Source organism: Macaca mulatta, chromosome 15 (assembly GCF_049350105.2).
Source record: "Macaca mulatta isolate MMU2019108-1 chromosome 15, T2T-MMU8v2.0, whole genome shotgun sequence".
Lineage (NCBI taxonomy): Eukaryota > Metazoa > Chordata > Mammalia > Primates > Cercopithecidae > Macaca > Macaca mulatta.
The window spans coordinates 14822128-14841938 of NC_133420.1; the positions used below are offsets into that span (position 1 = coordinate 14822128).

The 19811-nt window shown below is 45.2% G+C and overlaps 2 protein-coding genes across 32 annotated transcripts in view; one reads left to right on the forward strand and one right to left on the reverse strand.

Moving 5' to 3' along the window:
* The window catches only part of SPACA9 (sperm acrosome associated 9), a 468643-nt gene that overhangs the window by 251792 nt on the left and 197040 nt on the right, over positions 1 to 19811 (reverse strand). The gene's annotated exons all lie outside the window — the stretch shown is intronic.
* DDX31 (DEAD-box helicase 31) overlaps positions 1 to 19811 on the forward strand; it is a 181084-nt gene that overhangs the window by 25957 nt on the left and 135316 nt on the right. For 27 of the 30 annotated variants that reach the window (XR_013405345.1, XR_013405346.1, XR_013405344.1 and 24 more), the window contains 3 exons: positions 3349 to 3408; positions 14222 to 14272; positions 15912 to 16051. Coding sequence is in view for 24 of the 30 variants with exons in the window: in XM_077967348.1 (XP_077823474.1) it covers positions 3349 to 3408; positions 14222 to 14272; positions 15912 to 16051 (251 nt within the window). In the remaining 6 variants the exon portion in view is untranslated. Of the gene's footprint in view, positions 1 to 3348; positions 3409 to 3850; positions 4273 to 7023; positions 7529 to 14221; positions 14273 to 15911; positions 16052 to 19811 lie in introns of those variants that run through there. The other 3 variants (XM_077967347.1, XM_077967366.1, XM_077967364.1) reach the window with 3 other exon arrangements.

A 19811-nucleotide genomic window follows, 5' to 3' on the forward strand; every position in this document is an offset into this window, starting at 1 on the left:
TAAAAGGGACACCAGAGGTTTGACACGATCCTAAACAAGTCCAACCTCTCTTTGCTTTTGCTCTTTTGTTTTAATACTGAAGTAAATAGAGGCCCAGAAAAGCGAACTTGCTCAAGGTCACTCAAGGACACAGGTTATTTGCCACAAGATTATATAGAAATCCCTGGATATTCCAGCCCTTGTGCATTAGGTAAACTCTTGGTCTTTACCTTCGGATCCCTGATTCAATCAAACTTGTTGATTTTATTTTTGTAATACCATTAATGGTTTGGGGTTTTGTTTTTGTTTTAAGCTTTGTTTACTAATCCTGTGAGTCTGTTTTTACCAGAAGTGTTCTGCGGCGTCGATCCAAGCAATTGGGGGAAGCTGGGTATGGACTCAGAATAGTCTAGGAATTCGCTATAATAGATCACACACAAGAGTCTATAGCTTCATTATACAGAAGCTGTTCATCTCACATTGTAACAGGGGAGTAGTCTAGCATGCTGTTTATAGCTGTGCTCTCTGGGGGCACACTGCTTGTGGTCCTGTCCTGGCTGTCATTTGCTGGCTGTGTAATCTCAGGTAAATATTTAACTTCTCTGTGACTTAGTTTCCATGTCTCTAAAGTGGGGATGATAATTGTACTTCCTTTAGGGTTGACTCAGTTAATGCAGACAGCGCTCTCCAGGGCGTAGCACACAGAAAGTGCTCAGTAAATGTTAAGCTCCTTTATTATTATTGTTTTTATCTGTCTTTCAGAAATAGTTCTGTTTTTATAGTTTAAAAGTTTTTTTTTATAATTAAAATTGTGTTTTTGTAGTTTAAAAAGGAGAATGTCTGTGTAGTATTTAGCTTTTGCAGTGGAAGACAGGAGGTTATAGTATCCCTGTGTTTTATTTTCTAAGTATTAGGGGTAAGTTTCTTGTTCCAGACTAAGCTGAAACTGTCCCACTTAAGTTTTCCTGACTTATTACCCTGGCCACTATCCTACAAGGCCTTAGCATGGTCTCCTTAGATGGTTGACATGATTCTAAATAAGTTTCTGAGCATTGGATAGAAGTTACTATTTGCAGGGTAGTTGTGATGATGACTGACATGATTCTAAGTAAGTTTCTGAGCATTGCATAGAAGTTACTATTTGCATGGTAGTTGTGATGAAAGTCCCAGAGTTTGGTAGGTTTTTTTTTTCTTGTCTCAAATCTGAATACATCATAACTAGTCTTTAAGGTGTTTCGTAAGCTTTTATGAACTTTTTGATTTTTTCTGATTCTGATTCTAAGATACAGCCGTTAAAAATGATCATTTATAAAGACCATGCAGCAGACTGGACAAATGGATCTGTCCTTTTGAGGGTCTGAGCACTGACTCAGGAACACAGTTCCCAGGTTCGGATATCATTCCGGCCCTTTACCATGTGTGTGTGTCCTTTGGGCAAGTTCCTTAACCTGTCTGTGCCTCAGTTTTTTTCTTCTGGAAAATGGGGTGATGATAATACCTACACATAGGGTTGTTGTGAGGATTAGCGAAGTTCAGACGTGTGAGGTGCTTAAGCCAGTGTCTGGTACGTGGTGAGCACTCAATGAATGTTTGTTGTTTGTATGTCTTTATCCAGTGTACTCAGTGAGGTGTGCCCTGGGCTTCCAGCCATGGACAAAATCTACGCACATGAAAGTCCAGAAAGACATACTATAGCACACAGTGACTGTGCCAAAGCAACAGAGACTTTACTTTTTTCCAGATTTTGGGTAGTTTGGTTCTATTTCTTTGTATTTGCTGCTGACGGGTGAATGTGACCAACTCAAGTGCATAGAGCATCATGACTGAAGAGCGTTCAGAAGGCACCGTTGCAGGCTCATACTGAAAGCATTCTAGGATGCTCACCTTTTGGTCCAGCAAGTCTGTTTCTAGGAATTTAACCTAAGAGAGTAATTAAGAATCTACACAGTGACTTATTTACAGAGATGTTTGTCACAGCATTGATTGCAATATTACAAAATCAGCAGGGCGCGGTGGCTCACGCCTGTAATTCTAGCACTTTGGGAGGCTGAGGCTGGTGAGTTGCTTGAGCTCGAGTTCACGACCGGCCTGGGCAGCATGGCAAAACCTCGTCTCTAACAGAAAATACAAAAATTAGCCAGGCATCGTAGTGCATGCCTGTAGTCCCAGCTACTCAGGAGGCCAAAGTGGGAGGATCACTTGAACCCGGGAGGTGGAGGTTATAGTGAACTGAGATTGTGCAGTGAGTCTGGGTGACAAAATGAGACCCTGTCTCAAAAAAAAAAAAATCAGAGACAACCTTCATTGCATACAACATTGGTCAAATAAATAATGGCGCATCCATTTAGCTGAGTACTGTTTCACCACAACAGATGACCTGGTCTTTGAATACTTATTGGCATGAAGAGATGTTCATATTCTGTTGCTATCTAAGAGCATGTTAATAGTATAAATAGTAGGGTGCCATGTTTTTGGAAAGCTACATATTTGGTTATGTGATGCATCAAAGGGGAACTCGGGAAACATCAAAGTATTCCCAGTGGTAGTGGTGGTTTGCCTTGAGTGGTATTTTATTTTCTTCCTTTAATGCAAATATATTTTCTCTCCAATTAAAATACATAGTTTTATAAATATCTAATTTTTTTTTTTTTTTTTTTTTTGAGATGGAGCCTCGCTCTGTGGCCCAGGTTGGAGTGCAGTGGCGCAATCTCGGCTCACTGCAAGCTCCACACCCCGGGTTCACGCCATTCTCCTGCCTCAGCCTCCCGAGTAGCTGGGACCACAGGCGCCCGCCACCACACCCGGTTAATTTTTTTTTTTGTATTTTTAGTAGAGACGGGGTTTCACCATGTTAGCTAGGATGGTCTCGATCTCCTGACCTCATGATCCGCCCGCCTTGGCCTCCCAAAGTGCTGGGATTACAGGCTTGAGCCACCGCGCCCAGCCGTATCTAATCTTTTTTAAAACTGCCTGTAGAGAAGGTTGGTGATTCTTTATTCCTTCAGAGCACTTGTAGGAGAATGTTTAGAATACATTGCACACAGGTTTGGAACCCTGCACGCAGGAGCTTGCACCTTCCTGTTCTTGTTTTTGGCCATTCCTGGAGAGTGTGCCTCCCCTGGTACTGTCTCCCAGAAATGTGCACCCTCACAACCCCTGCTACTTCACCGTAGCCTCAAGTCTGGTCCTGTAAGTACAGGGTCATCTTAGAAGATATAAAGAATCCACTTCTTCCTCTTTCCTGGCAAGCCTCTCTGTGCCTGAAAATAGCTCTAGCAGTAGGAGATGGAGCGAGCTAGGGAGATCTAAGCCTACCTTGCTGGAGTTTGTCTCTGAGTTGTAAAGCTCTATTTTTCCTTGTTTTTGTAGGAAAGAACAGCAGTGTTTCAGGAATTTTCACATTCCAGGAGAGGCGTCCTTCTTTGCACGGTACGTATCGTCCTGTCTTCCATGCGAAGGCTGGTACATTTCTGTGATGGCTGTGTAATTTTTTGTCTCTTGACAGTTTGTCCTGTGGTCAGTCCTACAGGGCCCAGGAACACTAGGGGCCCCTTGGTGGGGCTGGCCTCTTTGCACTTCTTTCTTGTTACCTGACAGGGCCACAGATAGCCAGCCACCACCGTGCAGAAGACTTGGCAATTTGCTCACTAATAGTGGCAGCTGTTGGTCTGAAAATGTGTGAATCTTGGAGATTTCTATCCACCCAAAACTTGTAAATTACAGCTATCGGGAGTAATTAGAGCTGAGAAAGTCTTTCCACAACAAAATGACTCTGCTCGCCTCTGCTCACCTTTTCTTAAAGGAAAATTGGTGCATTTGGGCCAATTTTATTTGCTGTTGTCTCTGACTGTCATTTGCCCTGTGATTTCAGGGCCAGCTCCCTCAGCCTCAGGCTCTGCAGTCCTGGATAGCTGCCTCCTCCAGCACAACACTGACCTTTTAAACTCATGCCTCTTGTGCTCTTTCGAGATTAAAAACTCACACCTTCAGTGTTCTGTCCCCACCGCCCGGGGATTCACTTTACCGTAGTTGTTGCTATCTCCAAAGATTAAAATGCCTTCTCTGTTCCATCTTGGATGATGTAACTTAATCCCCAGCTGGTTAATGGAGAAGTTCCTATATATACAGTAATGAAATTGTACTATAAATTTAGTCAATCCAGTGAACAAGTGCTGGGTAGAAACAAAGATACTAAGCTGTTTGAATGCCCATCTAGGCCACATTTGATGCAATTACTTTTTAAGGAACTTGTATTCCATATTCACTATTAAAGGCAATGGAGACTTTTCTGTCTAAGTGTTGAGTTTCTGTATGAGTGCAGCATGGTTTCTTGTGTGTATATATATGTGTGCTCACCTGCAAGAGGGGGCTTGTTGGTAACCTGCTTATCACAGTGTTGGTTCTCATGTGTGCGAGGCAAACAGTGGCTCTGCTGACACTCATTCAGGCCTGAGAGCTGTCACCATGGAATGCTTGCCTCCTTAGGAGATCTGTGTCTGACCAAGTCCTTCCCTTTATGAGGCCCATCCACGAGTCACATGTTCAAGCTTGTTCTAAAGCCAGCTTTATGCATGGCCTATAGTGAAGATAAATTCTAAATAATCTACTTAAAGAAATTTGTTGGGCCAGGTGCGGTGATTCACGCCTACAAGCCCACCACTTTGGGAGGCCGAGGTGGGAGGATCGCTTGAGCCCAGGAGTTCACGACCAGCCTGAGCAACAATATAGCAAGAGCCCGTCTCTACAAAAAAAGTTAAGGACTAAAAATTAGCCAGGCATGGTGGCACATGCCCGTAGTTCCAGCTACTCAGGAGGCTGAGGCGGGAGGATCACTTGAGCCTAGAAGGTCGAGGCTACAGTGAGCTGTGATTGCACCACTGCATTCCAGCCTGAGCAACAGAGTGAGACCTTGTCTCAAAAGAAAAACTTGTCAACAGTCCTTATTATATCTAACAATACTTTGTGGAACCTGACCCCTATTTGTCTCTTTTCACCCTACTCCCCCTTGTTCCCTACCCTTCAGCCAAACAGCCCCCTCTTTCAGTCCTCGAATGTATCATCTGGCTTTTTCTGGCCTTGGAGCCTTGGTTCATGCTAGTCCCTCTGCCTGGAACACTACCATGATTTTGACTAAACCATCCTTAGGTGTCCCCTTAAATTTTATGTCTTCAGAGAAATGAAACTCAGGAGCCCCCTGTTCTTCCCCACGAGGCCATCCCAGTGCACCCTTCATTTCTTCGCCGTAATGCTTATCCCGCCTGGTCTAGGTACCTTCCCAGCCAGTCGTAAGCATCGTGAAGACAAGGACTGTGATTTGTTTGCATTTCTATCCCAGTGTCTAGCACAGAGCAGGCACGCAGTAGGTGCTTGGTTTTGTAGATTGAATTGGGGGCAATAGATGGGGCCCAAGAAACTCGATGTTGAGGGCTACCAGTGTGTGTGTTTTTCTAAAGACAGACATTAATAGACTTGCTCACTGGGAATGGGTTTTTCATTCCTCTGGTGTTACCTGAGAAGTGAATGTTCTGGACTGTCAAAATAGAAAGCAGTAGGAACCTTTGGGGTGGAGTTCAGGTTATGATAGGAACAGAATATTTTATCTTTGACCCATAACATGCTGGATTTATCCCTCGGAAATTGTTGAGTCTCCCAGTATGCAAACGCTTTACAGACATGGGTGAGCTGTAAGCCTTAAAGAAAACTCCAGGTATCTGAAGTTCCGCTGTTTGTATTTTTAGTAGCTCTGCATGGAAGAGAAGATTATTCTTTCTGAAATAGTTAATATAATTCTTGGTGAGGTCAAAAGCATACGATCACTTTCCTTGTTCTGTCTATCTGATGATACCTGCAGGCACATGGTATCAGCTAGACAAAGAATGCCATTGTCTTGGCAAAGCACAGTACCTCCCAGCCCTCTGCGCCCTGCCAGTCCCGGGTGCCACATGTAAAGAAAACTCCCTCGCCCACAGCCTGATTTGTCTAAAGCCCTCAGTCTTTGTTCATTTTCTAGTCCAGGTCACTTCAGTTTGCTGATCTTTTGGGAGCTCTCTTTGCTGTGTAGTGAAGATGACTGGAGAAGAGCTGCGTGGGGTTCCTTTCTCTCGGTTGCTGGGCCAGAGCAGGAGCGCAGGTTCCCAGTCATGGGAAGTCCTTCGCTTCTCTTGGTGTTCCTGCCCCTTCTGCCATGCTTGTTTGCTCTAGCTGACGCTTCTGGCATATGAGAGCTTTGGGGCGAGTGGGACGCACACGCTGTAATAGATCATGCCTGGGTCGGGGGAGATGCTGCCACTCTGCATCCTTTTAAGCAGCCTGTTGCTTGCCAGGCTATCTGAACGCTCTCCAGGAGCCTCCTTGGTGTTAATGAGGAACGAGGGCCACTTCAGGACGAGACAGATGGAGAACTGGCTTCTTTTGATAAAGAGGAATCGTGTTGTTAATCGTTACGTGGGGATTTTCCCCCCTTTATACTGTGCCTTTTGCCATTTTAATTTATCATCCCGAGATCCTTTTAACAAGGCCAGAATGAATGTCTTTATGAAAATTTGGAAATAGTGATGTGCCCACACAAAAGTTCACAATTATGCTATTTCCTTTACTGTTACAAAGTCCCCCACCTCATTTTCCTTCCTGCTAGGAACTGTTAAGGGTGCATGTGTGTGTTTTATTTCATTTTAATTATAAACATCTCAAAAGCAGGGACCTTTTTAATTATCATGCAGCTCTCAAGCCCTGATACGTGGCTTGTGTACTGTGGCTGTTGAGTAAAGGTGTGACTATGGTAAGATGGAGTCTAGGCAAAGCTTAGTTGGGAGCAAAAGAAATCAGTTTGTGAAAGACGAGGAATCCTCACACATTCACAATGTAATTTTGTGTCTTCTGGGAAACTAGATCTAAGAAAAAGCCAAGGTAAGTAGGAAGTAGGGATGAGCAGAAACGAGGCATTGGAAGTTCAAAGCCCACTTTCCCAAGTGGAATTAAGCAACCAAAGGGATCAGATATCAGACACTGGATTATGTGTAAAGTGTTATTTCCTCCTGCTTATAGTGAAGAGCTCACCCTAAGCCAGAGGAAAGGAACCTGGTTTTTAATACCATCATTATGCTGATGAGTTGATAAACAGAAGTACCACTGACTGGCCGGAAAATGGAGTTTCCGAGCCACCTGATTTTCAGGCTGGTACTAGGTTTTCTGTTGGTCTCCTGGTGGCTCTCCTTGGTTGTCCCTGGATGGAGTGCAGTCACCTTTTTCCCAGAAAGAAGCTACCCGCAGCCCCTGCTGGGTGCCGACTGTCCCTCGGCGTCCTCCTTGGCTGTCCAGCGCACGCATTTCTTTTTCGGAAGATGCACCTAGATCACCTGTGCTGCTTTCCTCCACCTTCTCAGTATTTTTTTCCGCTTGAAGCATACTGTTCTGTCTGTGCAGTTCTTAATTTCCTCTCCTCCTGGGAAATTTCTACCATGCCAGGAGGCTAGGAGACAAAGGAGATAAGGCTGTGAGAGTCACAGAATGTCAGTTCTGTGCCCCACATAAATGTAGACTTTCGTGCTTTTCTCTGGGGTATGCTTTTTAGGTGAAGTTTATCTTTTTCATTTTATTTTGTTTGTGTTAACGGAAAGATCATTTGGAGATTGTTTGCTGTTTACTCAGTTACGCTAACTCATGTTGCCAGTTTTTTGGCGGCTCCAGCCAAGATCTCTCGCCTCTGACAGCTTCTGCACTCTCTCCTTCCTCCTCTGATTACGCAGCCCAATCTGTCACCCGGACAACGGGGGCCTGGACCCTGCTGATGGCTTTCCACACACGGCAATAATGACTTTTGGCAGGCCGGGAAGGCGTCAGAGGCGAGTGTGCTGCGTCCCTTCTCAGAGAGACGGCAGGCCCCCTCTCCCTGTTAGTAAAAGCACTTTGTGAGGTTCTTGGGTAAATAAATGAGTCATTTTAATCCAACTGACAGGCTGGCACCTGAGCAAGCTGCCTTCCATCTGTACTCCTAGGTCTCATGGAGGCAGCCAATTGTCAGGCCCAGGGCCTTCAAGGCCTCACCGTTGAGTGTCTTTCAGAACTGACTTTAGCAATTCTTTTGCCCTAATTAGCTTAAAGGAATAAAATGAAGCTACATCTAAGTCCTAAGAGCAGACAGAACAGAATCCTCTGCCGAGTCTTGGTGGGTCATGATCTCCTGTTGATCTGATGTAGCTGGCTGACTGTGCTCCAGGGAAATGGAGGCTCTGCTGCTTCCCTGCGACCTCTCCCAGGGTGGGGCGGGGGCAGAGAATGAGATATGATGGAGGAGGAGAGTACAGAGACATTGAAGTCACTTCTCTGCCTAATTGCCATCATACCAGTTCTTACTTCACCAGGGTAAGTGAGATTTATAGAATCTCAAGAATACCGAGATTTGTAGGTCTCAAGATATTTGTCACATACATGGTCTCATTTGATCTTAGCAACAACCTCATGATGTACATAGCATGGTTCTCCCAGCCGTTTTCTAGGCGGGGCAGCTGAGGCTCAGCTTGCTGAACTGACCCACGCGGATTGGACAGCCCCTAAGTGGGACTGGAGCAAGCAGTCCAGTTCTCTCTTCCTAGACCAGGACTTGCCTTTCTTTCTCCTTATTCACTGTGGTAGCCTAAAGAAATGGCTGAGTTAAATCTGGGGGAGAGAAAACAAGGAGTATTGGGCAGCGGTTGGCCATCAGTGAGGTTCCCCCAACAACACGCATTAGTGGGAGACCGGAAGATTGTGTCTTAGCCTGTTGTCCAGAGCTAGGTCACCTAAGTAGGAAATAGAACCTTGAAGACACAATGACAGTCTGCCGGCGTCCTTCGTCACTCACTGTTGCAGTGTGTTTGGACTCACAGTGAGTTTCATGAACATCACACATTATTTTAGAGTCTTTAGAGTCTTAGTGTTTGCTGGTTGAATTTACTAAGCCAATGAGCGTTAAATTTTTTACAAGGCCTGTCTGTGAAGCTCGAGCAGCCCGTGCCTACATGTATCTCCCACTGCAGGGCACTTAAAGAAATCAGTTCTTCACAAGAGCTTTGCAGATGTAAGAACTCATCAGTGTTTCTAAAAACATAAACTGTAGTTGGTGTAGAAAGCCGCTCCCGCTCCCCTTTAGATAGAGAACATCCTAAATTGTGTTTTCAAAGGCATCAGCTCTGCAGCATCAGCCTTCCGCTTCCAGAGCCTGTGGGAGCTGTCTGAAAACACTTTGTGGGTGGTTGACACACTTTTAGGACATTTAACTTCTGCTTACACACTTACAAATGCAGCCTAGCCAGCATTCAAAGGAAACCCGCAAATCTGAGGTACGAGTGAAGGCAGACAAATCCTGAGGTACCCTCAGTGGTCCTTCTAGGGGAGTGATGGTGGGGTGGTATCTCCCCCAAGTCCTGCCTCTGACCCTGGGGGAAGCAGGAGTGTGGTTTTTTGTTTTTTTTTTTTTTTGAGACAGAGTTTTGCTCTTGTTGCCCAGGGTAGCGTGCAATGGTGCAATCTTGGCTCATTGCACCCTCCACCTCCCGGGTTCAAGCAATTCTCCTGCCTCTGCCTCCGAAGTAGCTGGGACTACAGGCACGCACCACCATGCCTGGCTAATTTTGTATTTTTTGTAGAGATGGAGTTTCACCATGTTGGTCACACTGGTCTCAAACTCCTGACCTCAGGTGATTCACCTGCCTCAGCCTCCCAAAGTGCTGGGATTATAGGTGTGAGCCACTGCACCCACTGGGAGTGTGTTTCGTATAGTACTTCACATAGTATTATTGTTTTTCAAAAAACTATGTACAGGCCGGGCACGGTGGCTCACACCTGTAATCCCAGCACTATGGGAGGCTGAGGCGGGCGGATCATGAGGTCAGGAGATCGAGACCACTGCACTCCAGCCCGGGCAACAGAGAGAGACTCTGTCTCAAAAAAAAAAAAAAAGAAAGCTATGTACATATGAATCCTTTGTGATACCTAACAGTGGGTGAGGGTGGGCTGTTTTTACAGAAGTATCCCAGAGCTGTGAAATGGAAGGAAGGAATGATAGACTTAAAGAGTCATCCAGGTAACAGTACAGACAAGGGCCATCAATAAATGCTAAAAGCCTTGGGTGAAAGGTTTTAGGAAACAGGACCATATTATTCACATGGTCTCAAAGTGTCACTCCCCAGTTACTCGTTACAAAGGAGAAAGTCACCTTCGCTACAGAGGGACCCATACAGACAGACTGCCCCGGTGTGTTTCCCGACATGGAACCGTGGGAAGCACACACCACCCTGAGGTTGTTTCTGCCAGAAAGCCTAACCAGAACCTTACCATGAGGAAGCAGTTAGACAAATCCAGTTGTCTCATGTCCTCAGGAACATTTTGATGTTCTTAAAAAATGACAGACATCGAAAAACTAAGTAAGTCAATCAAAGGCAGGGGTATGGTTCCAAACAAAGAAAGTCTACAGAGACATAGCGGAGTGCGTGATCTACCATCTGATCCTAGTTTAGGAAAGAAAAACAACTGTAAAAGGCATATTAAGGCGTGGTGGCTCATGCCTGTAATCCCAACGCTTTGGGAGGCTGGGATGGGAGGATCGCTTAAGCCCAGGAGTTTAAGACCAGCCTGAGCAAAAAGAATCTAGATTAGCCGGGTGTGGTGGAACTTGTAGGTAGTCGTCCAGCTACTCAGGAGGTTGAGGCCAGAGCGTCACTTGAACCCAGGAGGTTGAGCCTGCAATGAGCAGTGGTTGTGCCACTGTACTCCAGCCTGGGCAATAGAATGAGACTCCATCTTTTTTTTTTTTTTTTTTTTTTTTTTTTTTTTTTGAGACGGAGTCTCGCTCTGTCACCCAGGCTGGAGTGCAGTGGCGTGATCTCGGCTCACTGCAAGCTCCGCCTCCCGGGTTTACGCCATTCTCCTGCCTCAGCCTCCCGAGTAGCTGGGACTACAGGCGCCCGCCACCTCACCCGGCTAGTTTTTTTTGGTTTTTTTTTTTTTTTGTATTTTTTAGTAGAGACGGGGTTTCACCGTGTTAGCCAGGATGGTCTCGATCTCCTGACCTCGTGATCCGCCCGTCTCGGCCTCCCAAAGTGCTGCGATTACAGGCTTGAGCCACCGCGCCCGGCCGAGACTCCATCTTTAAAAAAAAAAAAAAAAAAAGAGACATCTTTGATACAGTTGGAGAAATTTGAATATGGACTGTTGATTAGAAAATGCTATTCAGTGTTAAATTTCTGAGGTGTGGTAATAGTGTTGTGATTATGTAGATCAGTGTCCTTTTAGTTAGGAGGTGTGTGTTAAAGTATTTAGGGTTAAAATGTCATGATGTTTGCAACCTACTTTCAGATGGTTCAGAAAAATGTGCTTGCATATGTGTATGTGTGTGGGGGCATGAGTAGATAGATAGAACACAGATGGGCCAAAGACTGGCGGTAGCGGAATCTAGGTGAAGGAGTTACATCTGTATCTCCTTAATCTAGGTTATACTGGTCTTTTAACTTTTCTGTAGGTTTAAATTTTTCTAAATAAAAATTGTAGGGCCGGGCGCGGTGGCTCAAGCCTGTAATCCCAGCACTTTGGGAGGCCGAGACGGGCGGATCACGAGGTCAGGAGATCGAGACCATCCTGGCTAATACGGTGAAACACCGTCTCTACTAAAAAAAAATACAAAAAAAGTAGCCGGGCGTGGTGGCGGGCGCCTGTAGTCCCAGCTGCTCGGGAGGCTGAGGCAGGAGAATGGTGTAAACCTGGGAGGCGGGGCTTGCAGTGAGCTGAGATCCGGCCACTGCACTCCAGCCTGGGCGACAGAGTGAGACTCTGTCTCAAAAAATAAATAAATAAAAATTGTAGGGGAAATGGTAAGAATTCATTGTTAAAAGAAAGCCAAACACAGAGAAAAGTAAAAATCCCCCTAGATCCTTCCATCCAGAGATAACCACAGTTGGTGGTTTTGTGAGCTTCCATCAAGGTATTGGTTCTCCATCTGCCTATTTAATGTTTTTTGGGTGTTGTTACCCCTCCTTTATTTTTCTTTAACTTTTTTCTTGAAGAAACCAGATCATTTGTCTTTTAGAATACCCTACATTCAGGATTTGGCTAATTGTGTCCTCATGCTGTTCAACATGTTCCTCTTTCCCATATTTCCTGTAAACTAGTAGTTGGATCTAGAGACTTGATTAGATTTAGGTTCTAGTTTCAGGTTTTATTTTGTTTGGTGAGAATATGTCATAAGTGATACTCTGTATTTCCTATAGTGACAGCTGTTTATCTTTTTAAATTATGCCAAGACACTTCCACGGTCTGAGTCAAAAGTATCAAGATTCATTAAAGAAAGTGTAGCTTCCGGGCCAGGCGAAGTGGCTCAGGCCTGTAATCCCAGCACTTTGGGAGGCTGAGGCGGGCGGATCACGAGGTCAGGAGATCGGGACCATCCTAGCTAATATGGTGAAACCCCGTCTCTACTAAAAATACAAAAAATTTGCCGGGTGTGATGGCGGGCACCTGTAGTCCCAGCTACTCGGGAGGCTGAGGCAGGAGAATGGCGTGAACCCGGGAGGCAGAGCTTGCAGTGAGCCGAGACCGTACCACTGCACTCCAGCCTGGGCAACACAGCGAGACTCCATCTCAACAAAAAAGAAAAAAGAAAAAGTGTAGCTTCCATCTTTATCCTATCCTTCCTCTTTTCTTCCTCCCCTAGTGGTGACAATTTTTTTGAGCTTTGGGGATTCTTCCCACCATTATTTCCTACTGAAATATGAGCAAATATGTTTGTATTTTCCCAACTTCTTACACAAGCATACTAGACATTCTCAAAATATATCCTAGAGTCTCCATATCCGTATATAGAAATCTTTGTTCTTTTCATAGCTGTATAGTACTCTATTACATGGGATATTGCTGTATTTTATCGAACCTGTCTTCTGCTGGTCAACAGTGTTTTTCTAGATCTATAATCATATATGGTGCTGAAATCAATGGCCTCATGCCCATATCATTTTGTATTTTTGTCAGTGTATCTTTTTTTGGATGGACTTCTAGAAGTGATACTGCTCTGGGTCAAGAGCGAATGCACATGTAATTTTGCTAGATACTGCCAAATTCCCTGCCATAGGGATTCCCACCAGCAGCATATGAGGGACATAGGATCATTTTTGATGGTGGAATGCGGTATAATATAATATGGCCTTGAAAAAGCAAAGCAGACCTGGATTCGAGGATTATTTCCACTTCCCAGCTGTGTGTCCCCAAACAAACTACTTAATCTCTCTTAACTTTGGTTTTCTCATCTGTCAGATGGGGGTAATAGTTGTTTTGAGGATTAGTCAAGGCAACGCAGGTAAAGATCTCAACGCAGTGTGTGTGGTGGATAGTAAGTGTTCAGTAAATGTTGACTGGGACACTCTCATTATGACTGTTATTCTTGAAGAACGAATCCTGAGTGCAAATGTTAGCTAAAGTCAGGGAAATTCCCACTTTCCAGTCTGCTGGAATGGTGAGAGCCTAGAGAGAGTAGAGAATTTTTGCTCTTTGGGTGGTGACTAGTTGAAAAGATACATAAAATTAAAAAATAAATCTCCATTGCTTTTATAGTTTTTCAGCTCTCTAGCTAAGTCTTTGAAGTGATTAATGGGTTTGGCCTGTATTCTAATCCAGCCATCAGAAGAGATGGAGGATTGCTGGATCCTTGCTGCTCTCTGAGGCCAGAAAGCAAAATCCTCAGTAACTACTTTGCACTTCACTCCCACAGCGAATGCCTTGAGGGGAGATGTTCGAGAGCACACCTCAAGGCCAGCTTGTTGTTCGGCGTTGCTCGTGGTTGTGGCGGGGGGATGATGATCCATGAATGTGTTCATCATCAAGTGGTTTTTCAAATAAAATGTGTGTTCAGAGTTCTTTACATTACGCAACTGGTCATTACTGTTTAAGTTCCTAGGCTAACCTGTCGATTCTTTTAGCAAAGGGTGTTGTGACTCCCTCATCAATGGATTCTGTAGAATTTGCCCCGAAATCAGAATTTTTAACCACAAGAGGACTGCAGTGGGTCCCCGAGCCCCCTGAAGTTTTATGCAGGACTCTGTGTGTGTGTGTGTGTGTGTGTGTGTGTGTGTGTGTGTACTGGGCATACACATGTATGCCCGAATGTGTGTGCACTGTGGGTGGGTGAACTCTCAGAGTTTGTGTTAAATTATCAGACATATCCAGGACCCCAGAAAGATTCAGAAACTCAGTGTTAAACCATATTCTTTTCTTTTTAAAGGATGTTGCAGCTCGGGGCTTAGATCTCCCTCAAGTCACATGGATTGTTCAGGTAATTTTTTAGTTGTTAAGGTGTAAGCTTGAGGCAGGAATATATGATCATGAGTAGATGCATTGGCTTTAAGTAGAATAATTATTATTATCCTCTTGGGTGTTGCCCTGGTAACCAGGCAGCAAACCAGCCTTATCTGTACAATTCCCCTGACATCTTTCCTTAACCCAGGCCACCTCACCGCTGCAGCAAAACAGCCAGAATGTGCGTTCACGAGAGGGAGGTGGCAGGCTCTCCTGCTTCTAGACTAATTCATGTCACAAACCAAAACTTCAGCAATCTGAAAACAACAGGAATTACCTCAGCCCCTGGGAGGCCTCATTGTGTCCAGAAGGAGATGGCTCAGCTGTCCTGAGAGCCGTGTCCATGTACATTGACCTGCAGGGAGCAATTAAGTTCCTGACAGCATCTTACACATACCTCTAGCCTTAGACGCTTTGCCAGAGGGTACAGGTGTTAGCACTAGAGTCTGGTGGTTTTAGTTTTGTTTTTTCTTTTCATTGGTCTACAGAATGGTATTTTTAAGCCCTTCTGTGTGGGGGCTGGGGGACACGTGCCCTGTTGACGTGAGTCATGGTTTATTCACATTTTAGTGGGATCGCGTGCTTGTCACTGGCCAGGATGTCTGATCTGCTCCCTGCAGATGATCACTTTAGAACTGGAGGCATTGTGTCTTCTTTCCTGCTGGCCACAGAGTGAACTGAAGATAAGGCAATGATGATTTTAATGTACCGGAGGCCAGACATACAGAATTGATCATTTAGAGCTTATATTATGAATATTGATTCATTTCATATGCTTAGCCTCCCATACATTATATTCATCTTGACCCTCATCTTTTTGATTTGTGTAGCATCAAAGGGAAAAAAAAGGAAGAACGAGTGGATGGTCAGTTAGCTTTAATGATGGCAAAGTTATTGCCAAAGAAAACATAAAATGCTGTGCATTATCCATCGTAATGAGTGATAGAGTCTGCTCTTTTCTCTGAGTTGGCAGTGCTCTCCATGCAAGCACAAGCAATGTCCTGCCTGCAGGGAACCTGCCCCTCACCTGCCCACATTCTGTAGAATGGCCTTCATTCTAAAGGACTGAATGGGGCTGCTACAGGCTGGTGGGGACCGGCTCCTGGGGCCTGCTCCTGGTGGCCTGGCAGCAGAGGTAGACTCTGCCCACAGAGCAGGGAGCCCCTTCGTCCTTATGCCCTCCAGTGTCCTCTGGACACCTCACCCTATGGCCTTGTCTTCCAAGGAAGTAGGCCAAGGTCATGTGATCATCCTGGAGAAATGTACCCCCACCTGCCTACATTTTCACCTCATCCAGTCACCACAGTGAAAAGATGCAAATCAGAAAATGAAGAGACCTGTGGAGAAGTAAAATTAAAAAGGAGATATCGGGATGAGAAGACGTCTCATTTATCGGAAACTTGGCCACTGTTCACATTTGCGTGTCAGAGCCTTGTTATTTCCAATGAAGCCAGGAGTTTCAGGGTTGAGTGACTTCTCCTTATGATTGTGTTAGAGTAACCATAGCACCAGGATTTAATTCTTGGGATACCTGGAGGCAGGTGAGGGGTATTGCACTTCCAATTAATGGCAGTCCCTTGATCTATGAATGCCTTCATTTTTGTTACCCTTTTTAGTACAACGCGCCATCTTCACCTGCAGAATACATCCACCGGATTGGAAGAACCGCCCGGATTGGCTGCCATGGGAGCAGCCTGCTCATTTTGGCTCCTTCGGAGGCAGAATATGTCAACTCGTTGGCTTCTCACAAAATCAAGTGAGTCAGAAACCTGAATGGGGTTTCGGCTGATCTCACCTAATTAACTTTCGGTCGCTTTTTACAGTGGATGGGCCTTGTAAGCTGACGAAGAGCCATTAACCCTTGTGATCCCTAAATGAGTCCCAGAATAGCCAGTGGCAAAAACTAAAACCCTTAATATCCTCAGCACATGACAGTTTTCATTGCATTGCCAGACTAAGTCATAGGGCGATCTGTTGTACTTGGTTTTCTTTTAGAGAGCTGTGTTTTGTTTCTCCTGCTGTAAAGATAAGTATGCACCATCTTCACAGCTTCTGAAAGGCCTTTTATTCACAACTTTTATTTCTTGCAATTAATGGTTTGTATCTTCAAAGTTGATTTGTCTTTTAAAGAAATAATGCTTTTTACTTACCACACAATTTCCCTCCCCCAGGAAGATAAACCCAGGGGAAATGATTTTGAGGCTGTTGAAATCCATACTACACTCACAGCCAGGACGTTCAGCCGCCACCCTGTGTGTCACAGTTCAGCACCTCACACCCCTGCTTTAGTAAAGCCCTGGATTCCAGACCTGGCGTGCCGTGAGCACGCAGCTCAGCTCTGCTGTCAATGGGATAGTCTTACTTCCTTTTCCTTGCCCAGCCCTGTGTTTTATGTAAAACATCAGATAGAACTGCAACACTGTTTTCTCCCCTAAAGTACAGTGCTAGAACAAAGCACTGCATTCGTCATTGGAATGGAAACATCCTAGCAGGCAGCCTGGAGGCCTGTTAGGGGTGCAGCCCACTCAGTCGCAGGAGCTGTGTGTGGCTGTCCCCACCATACCTGCCCCATCTCCCACCAGCAGAACTCCACCTCTCATGCTAGTAAGGCTTTTCAAAACTCTCTCAAGGTTGTTCGTGTGAACACTTACGGACTGAGGCTCATTCAGAAAATGTGTCGTGTGTCCTGCAGTGTTGAGGGAGGAAGGAAACTACTCCTGGTTGTAATGTCAGGGGGGCCAAAATATAGTTCGGGTTTTCCTTTCTTCAGTGTGTTCCTTATCTTAACACAGTCTGTCAGTTGAAAGAGTGGTTTTTATTTGTTAAGGAAGATATGCATATTGTATCTTATTAGTGAAAGAAATCTCATACAGATCAGTCACTTTTCACCCAGCACCGCTTCTCCGGCTGAGTTCTGAGCTCCCTCAGCTGGAGGCTGGCTGGCCTCTCTTTGTGGCCCTTTCAGCATGGAGGCTGACACCCACCAGGCGGGTGTACCAGGAACCCTGGGGAAGGTGAAATGCAAGCCCGCTGGCGCAGCTGGTTTCCTTTTCCTCCCTGACCCTGTTCTCACAGGCTGGGAGCCCGTCACAGTGCTGCTGGTGGCCGCGTTTCCTGTCATAGGAATTTGTGTACCTGCAGAAAGCATCTTCAGAATTTTGTGTTGTGGCCCCACAATAGAAAATGTAGTCACCACACTGTAACAGCCTGTCAGTCGCTCCACACTTCTTTTCCTCTTCCTTCCATTCTAGAGCTACAAATTCCATTCTCCCGTTCCTTGCTGGCTGCAGCTCTCTGGATGTTCCCCCAAGCTCGTTCACTTTAACATGACCTCTTCCTAAGAAAAATGAGTGACAGCAATTACAGAGTCCAATGATAATTGTCTAATGCTAGAGTTAACAGCAGACATGCCTCTCTCTGTTCTCTTTATTTTTCTCTAATAACACGTTCAAGTAGATTGCTATGAAGGGCTCAAATATAAAGCTAAAATTGAGAAGGGAAAACAGTGATTAGCAGAGGCATGAAGTATTAGGGAGTCAGGTATATTTTAAAGACATAGCAAATACCGTCATCTGCTGTGATGATCTTGTCTGGAAAAAATAGTGTGCCCTCATTTACATGACTCCCTTTTTTATCCCACGTTAGAAGGAAGACAACTCAGTGACAAACGCCACCTCTTCCGGAAGGAGGAAGTGTAGGCCTTTTGGGAAGGGACTCTGCAGGGTGGTGGAAGAGCATTTGCGTGAGGAGGGAGGGTCCTTGCGTGAGCCCCACTTCACTGGTGTCTGCCCTGAAAACTCACTTGTGAGGGGCCTGGGCCTGGACCGCTGCCTGCCTCGTGGGCGCGCTATAATCAACTTAAACAGACATCAGAATCTGGGTCACTACGTTGCAGTCATGCATTGTTCTTCCCAATTTCTGTTTGAGGAAAGGCTCTACATTGGCTATATCTACACATGAGCTATTTCTTTGACTTAATGAAAAAAAAAAAAAAAAACCCCTATTAACCAGTTGCAAAGTGTGCAGTGGGAAGAAGCAGACTTGAACATTTTTAGAACCCAAAAGGTCCACTCCTAAATATTTTTTGAGGAGGAGGAAGCACGTGCATGTTTCGTGCCTGAGAACATGAGAGCCAGGCAGAGGGGCGCTGGGAGGGCTGAGGCATCACAGGGCAGATTGGAGAAGGCAGGCCGAGGCTCTCGGCAGCAAGGGCCAGCACGACAAACGGCCACCCGCCTTCCTAGACCGAGCGCTGCGGTGCTTGCCCTGGCAGTTGAATGGAGCAGACAGGACAAGAGGCAGGTTCCTGGGCCATTGCCACCTCTGTCTAGATGCTCAGAACTTTGCTTCTGCATTCTTTTGACTTCTCTGTATTTGTCAACTTCTTAACTTTTTTCTGCCTCCCCTTTAAATGTGTTTCTAATGAAAATCATCATTGGTTTATTAAAATGTAAATGCTTCATCAAAACGTGTATTTCTTAGATCAGGCATAAGACAGTTCCCTGAATTTATTTATTTATCCATCTCGTTTCCTACTAAGGTGGGGTGATTCAGATCTGTTGATGGACCCATAAATAATCATAGTAGATTTGCTTTGTTCCTCAGAAGCAGCAATTTCTTAGGAAGAAGAAGGCCCTTTGAAACTGTAAATCACTTCAGTTCCCTCTCAGCTCCCGTGTGCTTGGGGTGTGTGGTCCCCCGACATCGCCAGGTGGACACGCAGCATATGAGCCGCGCTCCGGCTGGAATATCAGCACATGCATTTGAGAACGCTGCCTTTCTGTGGCTATTTAGCTTTTTATATTGCTGAATGCAAGTGGCACGATTCTTTTTTCTTTCTGCTTCAAGATTTGACCCCAAGTTCTTGCGTTTCTTTTACTTTTGTGTTTTTCCTCTTTTTTTTCTCAAGAAAAAAGTGATGAATAGAAGCAAATCAGATAGACCAAGAAAGAGATGGGACTGGGCTATGTTTTCACCTTTCTTCAGGGTTCCAGGCACAAATGAGAGGGGAGTTCAATAGCCATGCATTCCTGTCTCCTATGAAAAGTAGATTTCCCGTGAAGTCAGGGCACTCTCCCTCCGACTCCTGCCCTTTCAGAGCATGCTCTGCCTCCTCTGGTTGACTCTTGCTGCTGTAAAAAGGCTTCACCCATCCATAGGGCTGTGAGTTGGCAGCAGAGAGAGGATGCTGAGGGGTGAGGACTAGGGGTGTGCAGGGAGATGACACATTTCAGGTAAATCGCTGTCAGAGACGTGACATTTTCATTCATAGCCTTGTCAGAGTAACCTTTGGGTGAAAGGGGGAGAATTGTCTTCTCCCACCTAAGAGGTTGCCATTCATGTTTTAATTTGCTGTTACATTTTCAAAAAAAAAAAAAAAAGGAACATACAACAAAATCATTTGTCTTTTTATGATCTGTTTCCCCCCTAGAACTCCTCCTTCTCTTTCTGTTTCTCTTTCTCCCTGGGAAGTATCTTAGCAGCAGCTCACGTTTCCTCCTTCATCTCTGACACGC